At 44.6% G+C, this 18,813-nt stretch overlaps 1 protein-coding gene across 9 annotated transcripts in view; it reads left to right on the top strand.

Annotated features, from left to right (window-relative positions):
• The window catches only part of SETD5 (SET domain containing 5), a 71,712-nt gene that overhangs the window by 15,043 nt on the left and 37,856 nt on the right, over positions 1-18,813 (top strand). For 2 of the 9 annotated variants that reach the window (XM_075053049.1, XM_075053047.1), the window contains exons 2-6: positions 11,554-11,728; positions 15,579-15,684; positions 16,567-16,778; positions 17,099-17,157; positions 17,566-17,753. In XM_075053049.1, the coding sequence (XP_074909150.1) occupies positions 11,658-11,728; positions 15,579-15,684; positions 16,567-16,778; positions 17,099-17,157; positions 17,566-17,753 (636 nt within the window). In that variant the 5' untranslated portion in view covers positions 11,554-11,657. Of the gene's footprint in view, positions 1-9,348; positions 9,485-11,553; positions 11,729-14,462; positions 14,565-15,578; positions 15,685-16,566; positions 16,779-16,896; positions 17,158-17,565; positions 17,754-18,813 lie in introns of those variants that run through there. The other 7 variants (XM_075053048.1, XM_075053045.1, XM_075053054.1 and 4 more) reach the window with 7 other exon arrangements.

The following is an 18,813-nucleotide window of genomic DNA, read 5'->3' as shown; positions in this document are numbered from 1 at the left end:
TTCAAACTCTGCTGCTTTGTGCAGGTGCAGGTAGAGCTCTCCTGGTTGTCCTGCCTGTGTGCGTGCTCGTCCTTGTCTGCGCAGAGGAGGACGTGGAGCTACTTGGGCTGCTCTCACCTCTTCTCCTGCATGGCTGCATTCCTGCCTCTCCTCTCCTCCTCCAGCTCCGGCCAGGGAGGAGCCCCATCACTCTCATCTCTGCAGCTGTGCAGTAAGGAAATGCTTCTGTGTCCTAAGGAAGAAGAGACAGCTCAAAACTCTGTAGCTTTTTCAGTGTTGAGCCTATTGATTTGTCACATAAATTGAGGTATTTCTGAGGTGGGAAAGAGGTTGTCTAGCAACTGCAAGTTTCCTTGCTTAGTGCTAAAGGGATGCCAAACTGCAGAAATGTGTTGGGGCACTACACAGTGTAAAGCAAAGGCCTCCAGCTTCGAGATCTAGTGCAGCAACCCCTGCTACTCACCTTGTCCAGACAGCCCTATCTGTCTTAACCTGCAGAAGCGACTCGCAGAAACTGCTATGCACAAAAGGTTGTGAAGGCTTAGCAGTAAAGAAATCTTCCCCCTTCCTTGCCTCCCCTCTGCTGTGTCGTCATCCCCCTTCCCCAGCATCGAGAGGCTGATGGAGATGACCTGCCAGTGGAGGGTTGTCAGTCTCTTCAGCAGGTGCAACCCTTGTGTTTCAACCTCTTCGTTTTATTGTGTGGTTCATACCTGTGCTTAGTTGCATTTGTGATAATCATGAAAATGACCTCAATATATTACTCTGCTCATAATTCAGTATTCAAAAAAGCCAGCAGTTGTGGTAGCAGATAGCATTTCATTATTGATGTGTTACAGAACCACTCACTCAGCATGGCTTTCCTGTGAGCTCTACGATGAGCACTCTTGGCCAACTGTTTGATGTCAGTACTCCTGTGTTACCACCCACAAGCAGTTAAGGTGGTTGGTTACAGTGTTGTGCGCTCAGAGAAGCTCTTCTCAAAGGAAGAAATTACTAATTTATCTGCAAGTCACCAGGAATAAATGTGGTTTAAGTGACTTTTGTCTTATTCAGTCACTGGTTGCAGGTTTTTGACTGCTGATTTCTTCTGGTCATCTGCATTTACTTTGAAAATGTGTTCAACTGGATTATCCACTTTTCATCTTGTTAACAAAAAAATGGGCTAGTCAAAAAAGTGATCATGGCGCTCAGTGCTGTCTGTACCACTGAGCTTTGCATTTCTTGCCAGCAGTTATAAAGCAGGTATTTGCGAGCTTCCTGAATAAGTATTACACCTTCATCTCTGTGGTTGTAAGAGCAAGTCTTTGATTATCTTGTTTTACAAAAAACTTATCAAAATAACTTATTAAACTTTACATTCCTTAAAATTTGATGGTCCAATATATTGTTGGCTGATGGCTTATTCTGTAAATCTGACTACTGTAACATTGCAATTGGGTGAAGATCCACTGTGCACAGAGGATCCAACTTGCAGAGCCGGGGCATGCCGTGCTGCTGTGTCAGTAGTACTTGCATTTTGGGATCACCACATATCTTGCCAGTGCCAAAATACAACATGACACGAGGTGCAAGTAAGCCAGAAAAGTGAACCGCAATAAAGAACATCTCTTGAACATAATTCAGCATCATCAGGTGGGTGGAAGCCCCAGAAGTGGAAATAAGGCATTTATTTGGCTGATATGCTGCCTCTGGGGCTTTGTGATTGCTCTCTACCACTGTCCTACTGACTCTGTCTGCTCTCTAACAGGTTTTGTGCTGGGAAAAGTAGATCTGCAGGAAATGTGTGAATTTTCTAGGGGTCCCAGAACCATCTTAAATGACCAAGAGTGCAACTGGGCACTGGCACCTGGGCAAGTGCCACAGTCAGTGATGTTTGCTACAGAGAAGTCCCTGAGAAGGGGATGTGGTGGGGCAGTGCAGCAGGCTGAGCTTTGAAACCTGCCACAATGCTGGAAGATTGCTGAAACCCTGTAAAATTCACTGGATTGTAATGCTTAACAGTGATTACATAGCTCAATCAGTAAATGGATCCAACTTGCTGTGTGCGGTGCAGGTTGCAGGTGTTTTTGTAGCCCGGTTTCGCACTCGAGGCACGTCGGACAAACCCGTGTTTGTTGGGACACGGTGCAAGAGCATTACATAAGCCTGGAGTAACTTCCTTACGACGCAGAGAAAAACGTATTTGCATGATCTCGAGCCCAGGTGCAAGGCTGCAAAACTCGCCAGTCATAAACCGCAGAGGCCAGGCTGGAGCCGGGAGGGCACTCGGTGATGGTTTGGGCGGGTGGGGGAAGGGTCAAAACGAGTCCTGTAATGGAAAGCAAGGCTGAACCTTCGCTTGGGAGCTGTGGCTCCATAATTGCCACACTGTGTGATGTTGCCATGGCTGCCCGGGCCGTCCCTGCGTGGTTTCCTGGTGTGTGAGAGCGGGGCCGAGGCTGCCGGCGAGCAGAGAGCTGCCGTACGTGTTTGGGGAGCTCAGGCGTGTGCTGGCAAGCCGCAGTGACGGGAGGATCCCCATCTGGGAGATTTAAGGTTTTGAGCTCAGTCTCTCCTCCGTCTCTTCCCTCCAACAGATCAGAGGGCATGCTGTGATTTTTGCAGGACTTTAAAACCCCCTTTTACTTCTTTCTCTCTATCGTAAGGTCCTTCATTCTGCCTGAAGCCATGGTCGTGCTAGGAGCAAGGTGGCAACGTGAAATGGAGGATCCTGGGGAGCACGAAAGGAGGCCCTGGGGGGGCTCGCGGGCCTGGATGGGCTCCGGCGTGTTTTGATCCGAGAGCCTTTGGCCGCGTTGCCATCTGCATAGCCTGTGAATAGTTTTCTCTGGCACAGACCTTGTTCCTCAGTGTTGCATCATCTCTGGGAGAAAGGCCAGGTCCGGAGCCCCAGCACAAAGGCTTTCTGAAGCCAATGAAGCTTGTTCTGTGTGCGGAGCGTCTCTCTCCTTCCTGTCGTCCTTTCCACGGGATTCCTGAAGTGGCCTCCATCCGAAAGCCCTTTCGTCAACAGCTGCTTTATCTCCGCCGCTTCCTGCACACCTGGCTGATGCAACGTCTGCCTTGGAAGCGGCTGCTGGAGTCTCCTCTGGAGCTGGGTTGTTTGCCCTGGCTGGGAGTGGCCAGACAGGCAGCCTTCATCACGTGGGGGCCTTAAATAGATGTATAAAGGACGTACAGCCAGACCTGCAAGGCAGAGAGTATTTAGTGGGATTATGGAGAAATCTTTTTTCCAGTTCTAGGACTGGAGGTTGCAATCCTACTCCTGGCAACTTGTTTGTGGTTAGCCTTCCACTGGTTGCAACTTCAGGACGCTAATCTGTGCCAGTAAATTCTGCTGATTCCCCTTCTATATTCAGCGACTTCCCATGACTCTGGACTGTCTGGATTCTCATGGGAACTGTAATTCTCTGGGTTTGGATTTGATCCTAGTTATTGCCCTTTATTGCTCTGTTTCCCTCTGACCTTGCATGTGGTATAGGCTATTCTCTGAAATACCTTCAAAACACAATTTTGAGGTCTAAAGGTGTTTTTTTCTTTTTCTTTTTTTTTTTTTTTTTTTTTTTTTTTTAGGGGGGGTGGTCTGACAACCTTTTTAATTTAGGGTTTGTCTACTTAGGAAAGTTTAATAGTTACACAGGTACAACCATTCATGTAAGTGAATTCACAAGCAACAAAATTTAGAACAAGGAAACACCCTGGTCTGTTAGGATTAAACCAATGTTGTTTACATTATTTAAATAAATCTTGAGTCTCATTTTTAACTGTAGCCATTTTCTGGTGTAGGGAGGCCTTTTAAGCTGAATCTGAAAACATAGGATTTATATTGACAAGGTGTGGTGAACTGAGCAGTGGTGTTTCCAGTATTGCTGTTCCTAGTTGTCTGCTCTGCCCCATTGCAGAAATTTATTGCCCCTATAACCGTATCTGAAAGGGAATATGTATGTTACCTGCTTCTGCTTTTAGTCCAGTCTTCTTGGCATCAACTGTACTTGATGAGACATGGCAACGTTTCCTTCCTGCCAGCTGTTTTGGCAAAGGCTTAGAGGGGACAGTTGCAGCAGTAACATCAGCTGCCACAGCTGGATTCATTGGCGGTTAGTTGTCAAGTCCTTAATCTCAAAATATCAGTTCTGAACCTTTTTGTTTGCCTTTTCTTATTTTTGTGATATACAGACATTTAACTGTTCTCCTTCATCCCATGGGAAAAGAGAGTGACAAACTCACAGTATAGAACCAGCGTAGCAATTAGGATGTGTTTCCCCTTGCTGCAGAATAGTTTTCCCCTGTGAATGTCCCAAATCAAAAGTTTGTAGAACTGAAGGAAGAGGGATGTTTTTCCTCTTTCCTGTTTCATTTACTTCAGTAATTTTTGTATCATCATTTCCTTGGGGCCTTATGTATAATTCTTTTTTTCTCCTGTATTGCTTTATATCTTTCAGTAAAGAATAGAAAACAGTATTTGTAAAAATAAAAGTGTTTGCAGGGGGTCGACTTGCTTTAATTTTTGAAAATATCATTTTAAGTGCTTCAGTGTTTGAAAAATTTGCCGTCTTCGCCAATGACTTGTTATGCTGTGAGATAGAGGCAATGTAAAACATTGTGTAGAAAGGGACCAACTATTATTCTTGCTGAGTTTGTGGGATTTTTTCTTAATTTCTCCACTATTACCATTATTCTTAACGTTTTGTTTTGATGATTAACATTTCTAAGTTGTTAGCATTTCATATAGGTGGCTAGACTTTCAAAGTATTGTCTTCTGAAGTTTTTTTGAAGATTTCCAGTGTTTATGGCCCTTAAAGTTATGAGGACTTTGATACCAAGTTCTTGGCTGGGATAGTCCTTTTCCCTTTACGTTGAGGTTGTTATTCCTTTAAAACATCATCTCTATCACTGTCCTGCTCAGCAGACTGTGTGTGCAGACCACGCAAATGCAGCTAGGTCCCTTCTCATCAGTGTGGGGTACAGGCCAAGTTTCCTGGTGCCTGCCTGCCACCTCTCCATAAACATACCTCAGAATAATTTGGTCTACCACAGATCACTGCTACTCTGTAATTTGCTTCCCCTTTCTAATTTGGCATGTGTCTGTTTATGGAATTATCCTTATGTATGACTCTTCAGCCAATTTCAAATCAATATAAATTAAGCTTCCCAGCAAATTAGAAGTTTTAAGAAAGTCCAAACAAACCCTTGCCTGACATCTCCATCTCCGGAGTGTATTGGACTGTAAAGAATGTGGTTGAATTGTCCAGTAGAAGGTATTTCTGAAGGCAAAGTCTTATCTGCTCTTCCTTTATCTCTTATTAAATTTCTCTTCTGTTTCTTAGCATAATACCTGAGATCCTTAGTGATTCCAAAAGAAAAACACAGGATTTTTTTTTTTTTTCTGCAAAACAAAGAGGTTTTGCGTAACTTGACTGCTGAAGCAGCAGCAAAGTTTTGAGGTTATTGTTTTTGCTTTTCTGAGTAATCTCTGCAGTCTTGGGTCAGTTGCTGAGAGTACTTGACTATGCATTTCATAATTTTTCTGCTTGATGGTTTAATTTCTTTCAGTTGTTCACTGTCATCGTTTGTAGTCCCCTAAGGTGTAGTTTGCAAAGGAGTTTGACTAAAATTGATGTTTTCTTCATCACCTAAAATGATGGAATCCCATGGATGGACATGACGAAAATTGCCTTAAAATAGCTTAAACCTAGTTTAAGTAAATTTAATCAAAAGATTTTTAGTTTCCAGCTGTTTACCAAATTTTATCAAAATCCGTTTAACTTGCTTGTACCTCAGTTTTAAATGTGGCTTACATAGCTTTCACTTAATGGCTTTATCATGCTGACTTTAGCTAAGTAGGTGTATTTGTAGACATGTGTTGATGTAGTTTCCAGTGCTTCCATAAAGTACTTTAAGAATAATGGGAATCATTAATATGATTTCATATCTTGTATGGAACAACTTGACTGATGCATAGGCCCAAAAGCTGTTTGAAATCACCCGTGTCCTAAAAGCAGCAGTCTCTCCCTGATCCTTGACTCCAGGTCTTGTACAGCATGGTGAGCAGGATCAGGTCTTGCTGGGTTGTTGCTTTTTGATACTTAAATTTTAAAATGTTGTTATTCTTGTTCTAAGAGCTTGTTAGTGCTTTATCATGGTTCTCCAGATCCCAGAGAGCAAGTTGAACTCTGAAGCAAATGTATACGTACAAGCATTTTTTTTTGCATATAGTTACTTATATATAAAACAGGAGAGAGTCTTAAGAAAGCTGTAAGACAGATAAATCTTTAACCATTGCACTGTATTTGTCAATAATTCGGTTATCACAGTATGCATACCTAGCTAGTAATGAATATTTGTGTTGCCTGTTAGTTTGATCCTTTCTGTTCTAGACTAGGACTGAGTTCTCCCAGACCCCGCAGGATGGATGGATGGATTGCTGTCCTGCTTTGTCAGTCAGCTAGCAGATGATATATGGTACTAAAGATAACAGTAAATACTCATGTCAATATTTCATTTTTTAAAACTGGCACAGTTGTTTCCTTGCTGCTTAGTGAACCCAGCTTGTTTTCAGAGCAGAGCTAAGCATTTGTATTGGTAGGTTGAGGCACAATTCAAGTGCTTTTAGGAATCTGTATGTTTCAGAATGAGTTAGAGCTAAATGACTTAAGGATTTGTCTGCTCTGCCCCTGCCTCTGTGTAGGTGTCCTTATAGAACAACACGTCTAAAATTCTGGGAATTTGATGCATTTTTTTTGAGCTAGCTGTTTTAAACACAAAAACTCTTGATCTGATTCTGTTTGCATTAAAGGTGCTTGCCCTTCTGTGAGGATTTGCCCTTGACATGAGCTTTATGGGTGTGCTGGAAAGAACAGGCAGTGCTTGACTGGACTGGGGTGGATGGTGCTCGTATTTGGGTGGCACAGGCTGATGAGACGGGATTTTTTCAGTATGGTAATTGAAGCACTTCATGTTTACATTAGACGTTCCATAGATTTTGGCTATTCTGAAATTTCTAGGGGAGAAGGTGAATGAGTAGGATCTGTAAGCCTGTTAATGGTTTTGTACTGCTGCACTTGCAGGGTAGTTTGCTGCTGATGCAGATGACAGCATAAGTATGAACTGGTCAGAATTTGCTGGCTCTGTCCCAGATGAGGTTGATGGAAAGGATGCCAAGGAAGGCTGCATGTCAGAGCTGCTATTTCCAGTTTGCCACCAGCTCTGGCCTGTGGCAGTGGGAGATGCAGGAGAAAAACGTGCTTTGAATTTGATGTGACTGGTAATGTCTTGGGAGCTTGAAGATGTGCGATTCATTATATATGGAGCTCATCCTATATAGATGACCTGTAGGCCTGTTGCTGAGCATGGAGAAGAGGACGGCAGTTGTCATTTGGACACTCGTAATCCTGGGTTGTCAAAAGTCTTGGATCTACATTCAGTTTTGGGACTTCAGTAACTGGAGTTGTGGGGAGTGGTAAAGGAAGCGCTTGTTTGTCCTTTGCTCTCTGCGAACAAGAGATACATGATAAGTGGTCATCGTCAGTGCAGACAGAGAGGATTTCCCTGTCCTCCTTGCCCTGCAATATGTTGAAGTTGTATATAATCAGAAAAGGCTTTTCTCAGTTTGTCCACAGTGTGTTTTGTACCAGTGTTACCTTATCATTCTCAGCAATGCATGAGATACTGGATGCACAAATTTCAAGTCCTCTGTAGACACAGACTCATAGATGTGCACCAATGCTGCAGAGAAACAGACTGAATCTCTCTGTTTTCCCTTTGTGGTAGCTTGCTTTACCCTTGAGTCTGTGACCATGGGAGGGTGCAAGGGAAGTGCTCTGTCCCCCCTGAGATTGTGTAGTGTTACCTGAGCGGCACCAAATGGTGATGGAGTCTGGGCATCTGAATTTAGGTAACATGTGGTCTGTGAGGCTGTGCCCAGGTTTTTTTGTCTGGGGGTAATTTTTTTCATGGTGCTCACAAATATTTTGTAGAGTCTGTCACCAAGTGTTACACACCACGGGTGCCCAGAGGTGTCTGTGAGACTGGGACAACAGTGAAAACGGGAATGACCACATCTTGAAGGAGGAAACTCTAGTGAGCTGTTTGACTGGCCATGCTTGATTGTCCCTGTTAATACTGACTTTTAACACCACAAGTAATGAAAAGAGTTTCCAGCAGTAAATTTTCTGCATCTACTTTATTTGTAACATGGACGGCAGTGGTTGTGGAAGTGAGCCAATGCAGCGCTGCAGCTGCTGCATCCTAAACAGAGTTTCGAAAATTAAATTCACTGTTACAGCAGGTGTTGCCTAACCTTTGCTTGGCCACCTTAGATTTATTACAGTCCTTTCCGCCAATACAGGATGTTACCTGAAATAATTGAATAGCGCATATTCCCATTTTAGCTAAGGCAACCACTTATGGTTTTAGTCTGAAGGTGGTCGAGTCCCTTGGTGTGTAACCTGTGCCAAGTGAGAATCAGGGAACCCAATGCTGGGGTGGCTGTGCGGGTGGATGCTCATCTGGGCTGTTTTGATGATGTTGGGGAAGACCAGGTGTCTTTATACTGGTATGACTGGTTAAGGAGGCAGGCGTGTAGATGCCAAATGTGGGAAAAAAATACATGTTTAAATCCCGCCTTTCCAAAACCAGCTAAGTATTATTTACCTGTTAGGCCATCAAAATTCCTGTTTCCATTTGGTTTCAAGAATTATATCATAAGGGAGATAGGTTTGTGTTGTGGTCTGAAGCTTATCAAATTTGTATTAAGACTTTGAATTTTAGGAAAACTTCTTCCAGTGGCACTGGAGAGAACTTGGTGTGACTTTTTTCGCCTGAACAGCTCTATATTTTGGGGAGGAAAAGTAGGAAGGAGCTTGGGGACTGCATATACAGGAAATTAGCCAGTTCGATGGGTGAACATTTTGACCTCAACCCCCGTGTTTTTTCTGTGCAGGCTAGTGTTTTGGGTGTTACCAGGCCAAGTTTCATGAAGACCAGACTGTAATCTAGCCTGAAGGTGATGCGGTCTTGGACAGCACTTCAGCTTGGTCTCAGCAATTCGTTTTGAATGTTACATTGTCAGAGTTGAAAGTACACATAAAACAGTAGCAACAAACAGCAAAATCTGAGCATGGGTGATGGTTGGGCAAGTACTGCTGGGTCAACACAAAAGCAACTGAACTGGAACTCACCTTGTCTAACCTTTCTGTTTGGTATTTCATGTTTCTCCAGTAATCTCTTTCCCAAAAGTGGGAGTTACCAGACCGTTTCAGTGCCACAGTGTTTGTACAGCATTGATGGGAAGAGGACTTTCTATGAGAAAGCTGAAAACTTGTCCCTGTCATCCTAGGACTGACCAGATATCCTGTGGCTCTCAAGTCCAGAAGCCGCACCTGAAATCCTCCTGTTCTGCTGAGTCATGAGCAGGCAGGAGCCTGGAATTTGTCCTGATGAAATCTTGTGCTGCTGCCTGCTGCATATGGTCATGGCAAAGGCAAGAGATCAATAGGAAAAAAAAAAATCTAAGCAAGTGTTTAAAAAGATTGGGGGGGGGGGGGGGGAGTTTTCTATGTCCCTTAAAAGTGAAATGTGCTTCAGACACTGAGAAACTTGTCCTATTTCTTTTAACCTTGTGCCAGACTTTTATGTGACACTGGATTGAAGCAGGGATTGCTGTCTGTAGCTTTTAGCTGTATTTTAGCAGTAGTTTGTCTCATCTGTAGAAATCACAATTCTGTTACAAGCATGAAAAAGGGTAAATGAGACACTTCCTAAAGGTCCTTTTATTTTTCTTTTTATTTTTCCAGAAAACACACTCAAGGACACCTGGGCTGTCTTGGGTTTGAGCTGCTTGTGAGCTTAGTCCTACCTGTTTTCTTTTTCATCTCCCACCTCCGTGCGAGACCATTGCTTTGGGGCATAACAGGGAATTGCCACAGACCACTTAGAAATCTTTACGTGCTACTTCTGTAATTCGCTGTATGCCTGTCATACTATCAGAAGGATTTCTCTTAGGGATTTATACTGATGAAGGAAAATATTTCCTTGTGCTAAGAGAAGCGGCCTGCCTTTTAAGACAGGAAAAGGCAATATAGTATGTGGCATTTAAACTTTCTGACTCTCTCTCAGTCTTCCTTCATTTGCCCTTGTAGTGAGTGTGTGTTTTCGTGTTTCTGGGGGTTTTTGCGTGTTAAACAATGGCTGGACTATGGTGTCCAAAGGCAGTTCCCTGTGAGAAATTCACTACCCACAGGAAAACTTGGCTCGCGGCCTGTCTGTAGCCCAGGAAGGTTTGCTGGCAGAACCCCTGAGATGCCGGGGAGCATGTGACGGCCGGCTGCGAGGGCAGGCTGGCTCATCTGCGCTGCCAGAGCCGGGGGAAAGACTGCGGAAAGTTATTCAAGGCTGCCCTTAAAAGTGTAACGTGCAAAGAGGCTGGCTAAACTGTTGCCGGTTTTCATTAGTTTTAGAGCTACCTTTGCTATGTGCGGAAATGCAGCCTTTCTCTGCATCGTGGGGGTTTTCTTCAGGGCCACATAGCATAATAGCTCCTTTATGAACGTCTGTGTTATTGAGGTTATTTACATAACGAGGAGCTGATCCTGTTTTACTTCTATCTGCCGTCCGACCCTTGGAAGTTTGCGTTTATCGGCGATTTCGCTCGCTGCCTTACCAAAACGCTGCGGTCAGCAGGGAAGGTGGAGCCCGGGCACGGGCTTCCCTGCCGGCCCCAGCACGGCCGGCCGGCGGCTGCGCCCGGTGATGCCGCCGTGACTCACCCCGATTCCCCGCACCAAGCCAATGGCCCCGCCGTGTTTCTCATCGGAGCGGCCTATGCGCGAGCGCCCAGATGTCTGACGTGGCTCTGCCGCGGGGAGGTGTCAGCTGGGATTTCGGAAAGTCAGGGCCCGCTGCGTCAGGGCTTGCCAGACTGAGTAATTGGTGTAGAATCCAGGACGGGCCTTGTTTGCCGAGGGGAGGCTGTCGGTGGTGTGGGGATAGCCGCTCTGCTGGTCACGCTCGCCCGTGCCGTGGGCCCAGTGAATGCAAATGTAAGCTGATCTCAAGTGAGAGGTCTCAGCTCAGTCCACCTCGGCTCTGTCTCATTGTCCTCCCAGATGGGGCTTTGCCTGCAACTTGTTCAGGGAAGGAGTTAGGAAATGCTGATGGAGGGCTGTGGGTGATAGGTGACAGCTGCTGCTTATATGCAGAAGGAGCTAATAGATTGCTTATCTGATAATTAGTCCTAAGTTTAGTTGGGGGAGGGGGGAACTATCATTATCGGCTTTATGGCCAAGCAGCTCGTTGCGTGTCAGTCCAAGACTGTAAAAAAAACAAAACAAAACCCCAAACAAACAAAAATACACCAAAAAACCTCACCAAACTACTACCATCTACCTCTTCCCTGGCCCCACATAAGAAAATGAAATAAAAATTATGTGCCATGTCACTGATGGAAACCTATTTCTGCTTTTCTTTTGCTGTGGAAGCCTTCTTTTTAGGGGTGTACAGGGAGAGCTCATCCTGTAACGGAGATGCAATGCTTTGTTTCTACCCCGGTAGGTTTCCCCATGTCCGTGACGTGTTGGCCGAGGCTCTGCGGCTCCTCTCCGCCCTCGGAGCGGCCAGTCGCTGCCCTCTGGACTCCGTGATCCCCGACGGGCGTCATGAGCATTGCAATCCCTCTGGGAGTCACCACACCAGATACGTCCTACTCCGACATGGCTGCAGGATCGGAGTGAGTGTTACCCCATGGAGGAGGAGAAGAGGAGGGGAGGGTGTCAGAGGGCTGCCCTGGAGTGGGGCTGCAGGATTGGTGCTGGTGCTTTCTCCACTGGGGAGAAGGGGGGTGCTGGTCCACTGGCTGTGTGACAGATGAATGCAGAGACAGACTCTCAGTGTTTAACAAATGCAGTGTTACAGAGATGGGTAAGTTTGACACGGGAGATGGGGAAAAGGGGAATTCTAACAATACGAGGCACTCAACCATGAGTTTTGTGTCAGCTTGGCTAGTAAGTCTATACTCGAGTGCAGACAGTTGTGCATTTGCTGTACCCTTGCTTGAAGTTGGCAAGGTACAAGCTAGCTCCTTTCCCAAAAGCTATGTCATATGAGGGATCAGTGTGCTGATCCTCCCTCTCAGTAGAGTCTATTGCTTCAGACTCAGTACCAATCTTACATGACTGATTTCTGGACCCCTTTGGAGCTTGGCTATAGATGTGAGACAGCATCAGCCTGTGCAGACTCCTTTATTTTGTTTCTGCCCCTGAGCAGGTTCCAAGAAGCACACCTCGGTGGGCAATCCTTCAGGGTCCCCACCACAGGACCCTGTGCAGGGCTCTCACTGCAGTCCTGTCTCTGAGGCCTGTTGGAGGGGACTTACCATTTCTTTTAAAAGACTCCTCTTCTGCAGGAGTCAGGAACATTCAACTTCAGAAAATATTGCATTGTGATCTTTTCTTAAAACCCTTGTTAGAATGATGTCAGCTCGGATGAGTACTATGTTTTTGTTGGGGGCGAGAGGGAGGGCTCAAGTTATTTCTGTGTGCTTCTACCTCCTGCTTTCCTGCATCCTTTGAAATACAGACTATAGCATCTCTTTACAAAAATTTACAAAGGGCATTTTGGAGACAGATTTCCCCCATGTATTATTTAAAGGTACCTACTGTGCAAATACCTGCTTGTCAGATTGATTAGTGTAGAACAGATATTGCTCCAGACTCTATTAATTTTCAGCTGTAAGAGCAGTAGGCTAGGGTATGAATCATTGTTTTTCCCTTCCATCTTGCCCTGCTTTGACTATGCACAGAGTTTGACTACACAGTTGCACTCTCTGCAAGACTGCTAATGCTCTTTTTTGTCTGTCTTGGCACTGGCCCCATTCTAGGCATTCTTCTTCGTGATGCTTCATTCCATCCTAAAGCCCATATTTTTACATGTTTTTAAACAGGGAGTCAGAATCTAGTAAGTCGCTCATCTGCAGTGGGTATATGATCCTTCACTTTTCAAGATTTAACATTTCAGTATTGCTTGTCACCATGCTTCTCCCACACCAGCACTTTAAAGAGTCAACATGCAGGAATTTTAAACTGTTTATGACAGGAGAAAGAGTGCTAAATAGTTTACTTATATACTAGGCACTTTGCTTTCAGAGCTGAGCATGGTAGAAAGGAGAGCCAGATATATCTACACACGTCCCTTGTAGCAATTAAATATCAAAAAGACTGTCTATAAACCTTCTGCAAAGCATTTTCTTTTTTCCTGGTTGTAAGAAATTTGTAGGTCCAACTTGAGGCTAGGCTGGAGTGCTTTGAAAAAAGGCTTTTGAAGATTTCTGAATTGGTTTCTCTGTCTGTTTTCTAAAAATTGGGAATGCCGGGACTTTATTCTCCAGGCTTTGCATTGATGCACTGTTACTTAGTGCTGAAGTGTCCTTCGTGAATCTGTTCAAAGTTAAGGCTATCCTCTGCTTCTTTGAAACTCTACTAGTTTGATGCATGAAGTCTGGGGTATCTGAGCTTCTTGTCTCTTATAAGGGATTGAGTTCAAAGATACGCATCAGGAAGGCCGTGGGAAGGTAAAAGGAAAACTAGCTGCCCCTCTTTTCAGGCTGAGCTTTAGCATCTTCCCCTGGCCTCTGATACAGAGGGGAGGTGAAAATGCTGAAGAGTGTTTGTGTTCATCTGAGGGTGGCATGGAGGCTGCAGAGTAGTTACGCTGTGTTAGTCTGACTGCATATTGGAAGTTGTTGAAGCTCCTTGGCAGGCTGCTGCTGAGGAAGCATGGGCCCCAGTGTTGTTGCCCCTGGACACCGTTGCACCAACAGTCTTGAAGTTTTATTGCTAATGCTTGCGGCAGCATTGCTGGTATTTGAGGCTGACTGAAGTTAGGAATGTGGGTGACTTGGACAGAGGATAGATCTGCTGCTTAGGCTGTTTAGGCTCTGTTCCTTCTAATATTGTTTCTGAAGATACAGTTAAACCTGAATGGATTTAACTGTGTACCAATCTGGAAGTCCTAAAGGACTGTTGCAAAGATCCAGCAAGGCTGGATTATGTGGCAAACTCTGCACGGTGTCTTTTATTAAGAAATGTATCCTCTGAGAGGTATCGCCACCTGTATTTCCTGGTTTTGACAATTTAGCTGGCTGTAGTTACATTGAAAACCAACTGAATTTATCATGTCATGCTCTTGAATCCTGAGCTACAAAAGCGCGGTTTGCGCAGGTTTAAGGTCTTCTACTTTCTGCAGTTCTTTGCGCAATAAATTATTGCTCCCTTTATGTTACAAAGACAGATCCACCTTACTCCAGAATAAGCCAGAAGCTCAGAAGGTTAGTGCGTTGGAGAGTATATCAGGTTGTGGCAGGGTGGGGCAAACTTCAATGCAGCAGAGATTTCAAGAACTAGTAGGAAGTCCAAAGGGCACAGGGGTTAGTGTTCTTAGGTGGTGCCTAAATGCTGCCCCACGCGTGACCACTGGCCATTGTTCTTTGAGTACTGCCTGATTCACGCTGACAATGTAGGACCCACTGAGAATCCTGCAAGATCTCACCAGAGCAGCAGAGGTCCAAGGTAAAGTTTTCCTTTACACTCTTTTTATTTCCTGCTTGCTCAGCTCCATGCTATAATTTTGAAGAACATTTCACCTGCAGATAGGATTCAGTAATATTCTGCTGTATTCTGATACGGGCTCTACTTCTGATCTATGCAGAGGTTAGCTGACTTGTATCTTCTACTTGTAACAGACAGTGTGTTTCCTTGCTTGTATTCTGTCTGTAGCCTCATTATCTAATAATCCCTGCATTGAACTGCAGCTGTCCCTTTTCTGAGTAGGGTTTCTGCAGCTTTCTGCTAAGGATATACCTTTCATTTTTAGCTGTTTTTTTTCACCACCATGTGGTGGAAGAGTGCATTGTATCTCAGCAGCAAATTTCTTGTTCAGCACATTGCACACCATGTTGCTGTACAGAAAGCACAGGGCAAATCTGATTTGTCTGTGGCCACTGTCTGTCCAGGTCATGAATTTTGTTGCCTCTTTGTAACAGGAATCTCCAACTCCTGGTAGTTGCTGTCAGGACAGCTGCAGGTTTCATGCAGGCTTTATCAAGAATGTTGGATTTAGCTAACAATTAGTATCTGAGGGAGAGAGAAACAAGCGCAGATGCAGGAAAGAAAGCTGCTTAGCTGCTATTTGAAATAAGCTGTTGCAGAGATAACATGGCAGTACTGTTCAGTGGCTTTGAGATTAGGCTGGCTGAGTTCAGATGTGAATGCTGAACTAGACCCAACTTCCTCAACTATAAGGAAACTGAGCTTCTTACATGCTAATTATTTTTAACTTCCCAGATTGAGACCAAGTTTAATGAGTTATCCAGGGTGGCCCTTACTCAGTTCCTTCCCTCTGAAAGCAGGTTCATCCTGTACAACTTCTGCACACATGATGCCTGGTGAAGTGCATAATAACACCTCAATTTCGTGAAGTTTCTTCATTTTGAGCTCGTGTGTTGAACAGAAGAGAGCAGTGAAATACTGGCACTAAAAAAATGATGTCGTATTGATGGGTTTTGCTTCTGGCCCTTTCTGCAGCCCAGAGTCTGTGGAAGCTAGTCCAGCTGTCAGTGAGAAGAATGTGTACTCCAGCCACGGCTATGGGGCCACCCAGAAACACAGCTATCGCGGGCTGCCTTACGCAGTGAGTACTCTCTCTGCAGTGAATCAGCTCTTTACTGTCTACTTTACTCTTTTTTCCTTGTTCCATAGTCTTTTGCCTGTTAAGCCTTAGGAGTTTTGGCTTATTTATTAGGGAACAGAGTTACAGCTGAGTTCTGCCATACATTTTGCATTTGTGTGTTTATTGTTTGTGAAGTCTTGTGTATTCTATAAAGCAAGCTTTATTAGTGTTCTAGGTGATAGATTTGTAACTGAAGTATATGAATGAAGTGTGAATATACATGAATACATAATATTTTCCTGGTGGTAATTTTATGCCCCGTTTGGTTTATTGTGCACTATTTATACTTGTTTCAACTGCGCAGACTTTCATGTTGGTAACTTATAGCTCTGAGAAACAAGGAACAGTCAGGAAGAGTGGGAGCATGGCTTCAAACTATGGGATGAACAGGACGTCACAGAATCATTGAGGTTGGAAGGGGCCTCTTGCGATCACGTAATCCAACCCCCCTGCTCAAGCTGACTCTGCTTGAGCAGGTTGCCTAGTTGTGGTTTGGGTGTCCAGTTGGGTTTTGAATATCTCAACAGATGGAAACTCCACAACGTCTGGGCAACCAGTTTCAGTGTTTGACCACTGATGTCATCTTGGATTACTAGCTGTACAACAGTTAATGTTGAAATAGCCTAGTTGTTTTCATAGGTTTTGAATTTAATTTACTGGTGCAGAAGAAAACCATTCACATCTTTCAGAGCTATTGTTCTACCTTCTTGGTAGATTGAGGAATTCAGACTACTGTTTTACACCAGTTGTTAAATAATAACCTGGGAACTGTGGATTTGGGACTTCAGTTTCTAGGCATCATATCTTCACATTAAAAGTAGTACTGCAAATACTCGTTTTCAGGATCATAATTATGGAGCCCCTCCTCCTCCAACACCGCCAGCCTCTCCTCCTGTCCAGACCATTATACCTCGTGCAGAACTGAACGGCCTGCACTCACCTGATGAGGAGAACTCCGGGGACAGTGAGAGCTCCTCAGAAGGAGAATCAATTCCCACTTGGTGCCACTGCAGTGTCTCCCAAGATGGTTTCCTCCTCAAGTGTGAAAAGTGCAGGTAAGCTTTGGTGCAGTGCAGATCTGGACTGCTCCTTGTGTTGACTTCTCATACTGAACCGTGTCACGTTTGGGCTGTGGGACGGACTTCCTTTTGCTAACTGGAGCGTTCTTTCCAGTGCTTTACCCAGTATTGACCCTCCTCCTTTGCGTTGTCAGCCTGACAAGTGTTGGTGGCACCAGGAGTGGAGATGAGGATGTTAAATCGATGTTCTTATCATCCTGGGCCCCACTGAGGGCACGCATCTTGTGACATCCTGTTGAATTTCAAGTGACTTTACTCCTACAAACCAGCTTCAATTGTGCATTCTCCTTTGGCAGAGGAATGAGCAGGGGGAAGGTGATCAGACTCCGCCGCCGGAAGCAGGACAACGTGTCAGGTGAGCTTGAGGTTGTAATTCTGGTAACAGCGACTTTTGCTTTCTTTCTACAAGACCTTTGTCTTTTGGCTGTTGTAAGCATCTAACCATGATCTGTGCCCGCTAATGTTCTTTGCCTCCCAATCACTGGGATTTTCTCCTCTCCTTCTGCCTCACCTCAGTTAGCTCTTGGGAAAATCACACTGTCTTGCAAACAGAAAAGGGGAATGTTCATCAGTGCCATTCTGTGAGATATCAGAAGTTTGGGGCACCTGTTCCCAGTTTGGGTGGGAAAACTGAGGTGGTATAGTTTTGTCAGGAAAGAGCTATGCAGGGTCATGAAGTTGTCTTGATGAAAATGGGCATAACGGTAAGCTGTTCTCTCTGGGATGAATAAAAACATTGCTAACAAAGCACTCCTCTCTATAGGTGGGGACAGCAGTGCAACTGAGAGCTGGGATGAAGAACTATCTCCCTCTACAGTGCTGTACACAGCTACGCAGCACACCCCTACAAGCATCACATTGACTGTCAACCGTGTCCGTAGAAGCAAACCTAAGAAGAGGAAGAGGAGTACAGAAAAAGCTCGCACTGCTCCAAAGGCCAAAAAGATCAAGGTATGTGGAGTGAGACACAATTGCTACAGTTCCTACCAAATGCTGTGTGGAGTATTGTTGAGAGCAGGTTGACAAGCTGGCAGTTGACAAGAAACTTTTGTCCTTGTCAGGACAAAAACCTTTTGTTCCTTTTGTCAGGAATTGCGCTTTCTGGTGTAATAACGTGACGCCTTGTATTTGTGACCTGTTAGACTACATGGCTGCTGGTTTAAAAATTACCTTACTGGAACTCCACCCTTATTTCCCAATGCTGTCCATTCATGCTCAGAGCTTGGATTCAATTACATAGTTTCCCTTCTGCTCTATTAGGATTTGGGGAAATAGCTTTTGGAGTCCATCTGTTTGTGACAAAGGGGCATTCTGTGAATGGAATGAAAAATGAAGGGAGCATGGCATTTCTTAGCATGCTATCTTAAGGAATCTGGGCTGCAGAGCTTCTTCGCGCTGTTCTTCAGGGACAGAGATAGTGCCTGTGTGGAAAACTATGTAGGTAGTGATGAACATTTGTTGAAGGATGACTTTACTGTCTTGTTTGTGAGGGTTTGAGGACTGAAATAATTTTGGATTGCTTATATTGGAATACAAGTGTGTGAGCAGCTGGTTCTTTCCCATCATCTGCTAGCTTTACCATGATTTTCCCCAGGTTAGGTTTTCCTTGAAGTTCTTCTGGTGGGCACTGATTAAATAAAAGACTGTGAGCAGGAGCCATGTGAGGTTTTCAGGTTTTTTGTTGTGAACCAGCTTGATTCTGTTGGCCCTTCCTTCTGTCAAAGCAAGTGGGGTTAGTCGGGATAGTTTTGGTTTTGATCTTGAGATTTTTACTAAGTATGAGGCAGGCCTTTTTAGTTCAGAAATCCTGGCCATCAAGGTTTTCAGCAGTTTCCACTGGATTTGCATTGCACAGTCTTTTTGTTCAAGTCCTTTGCTTCTTGTGTAGGTCTTCCTGTAATTCTTGTCATCTTTTGTTAAGGGTTGGTCTGTTGGAGTAAGTACTAGTGTGGTTCTGGGACGCTAATTCTGAGGAAATACATAATAGTTTGGTTTTTTTTCTCTCTCTCCT

Source organism: Buteo buteo, chromosome 21 (assembly GCF_964188355.1).
Source record: "Buteo buteo chromosome 21, bButBut1.hap1.1, whole genome shotgun sequence".
Taxonomy (NCBI): Eukaryota; Metazoa; Chordata; class Aves; order Accipitriformes; family Accipitridae; genus Buteo; species Buteo buteo.
This window is presented reverse-complemented; position numbering and strand designations above follow the sequence as displayed.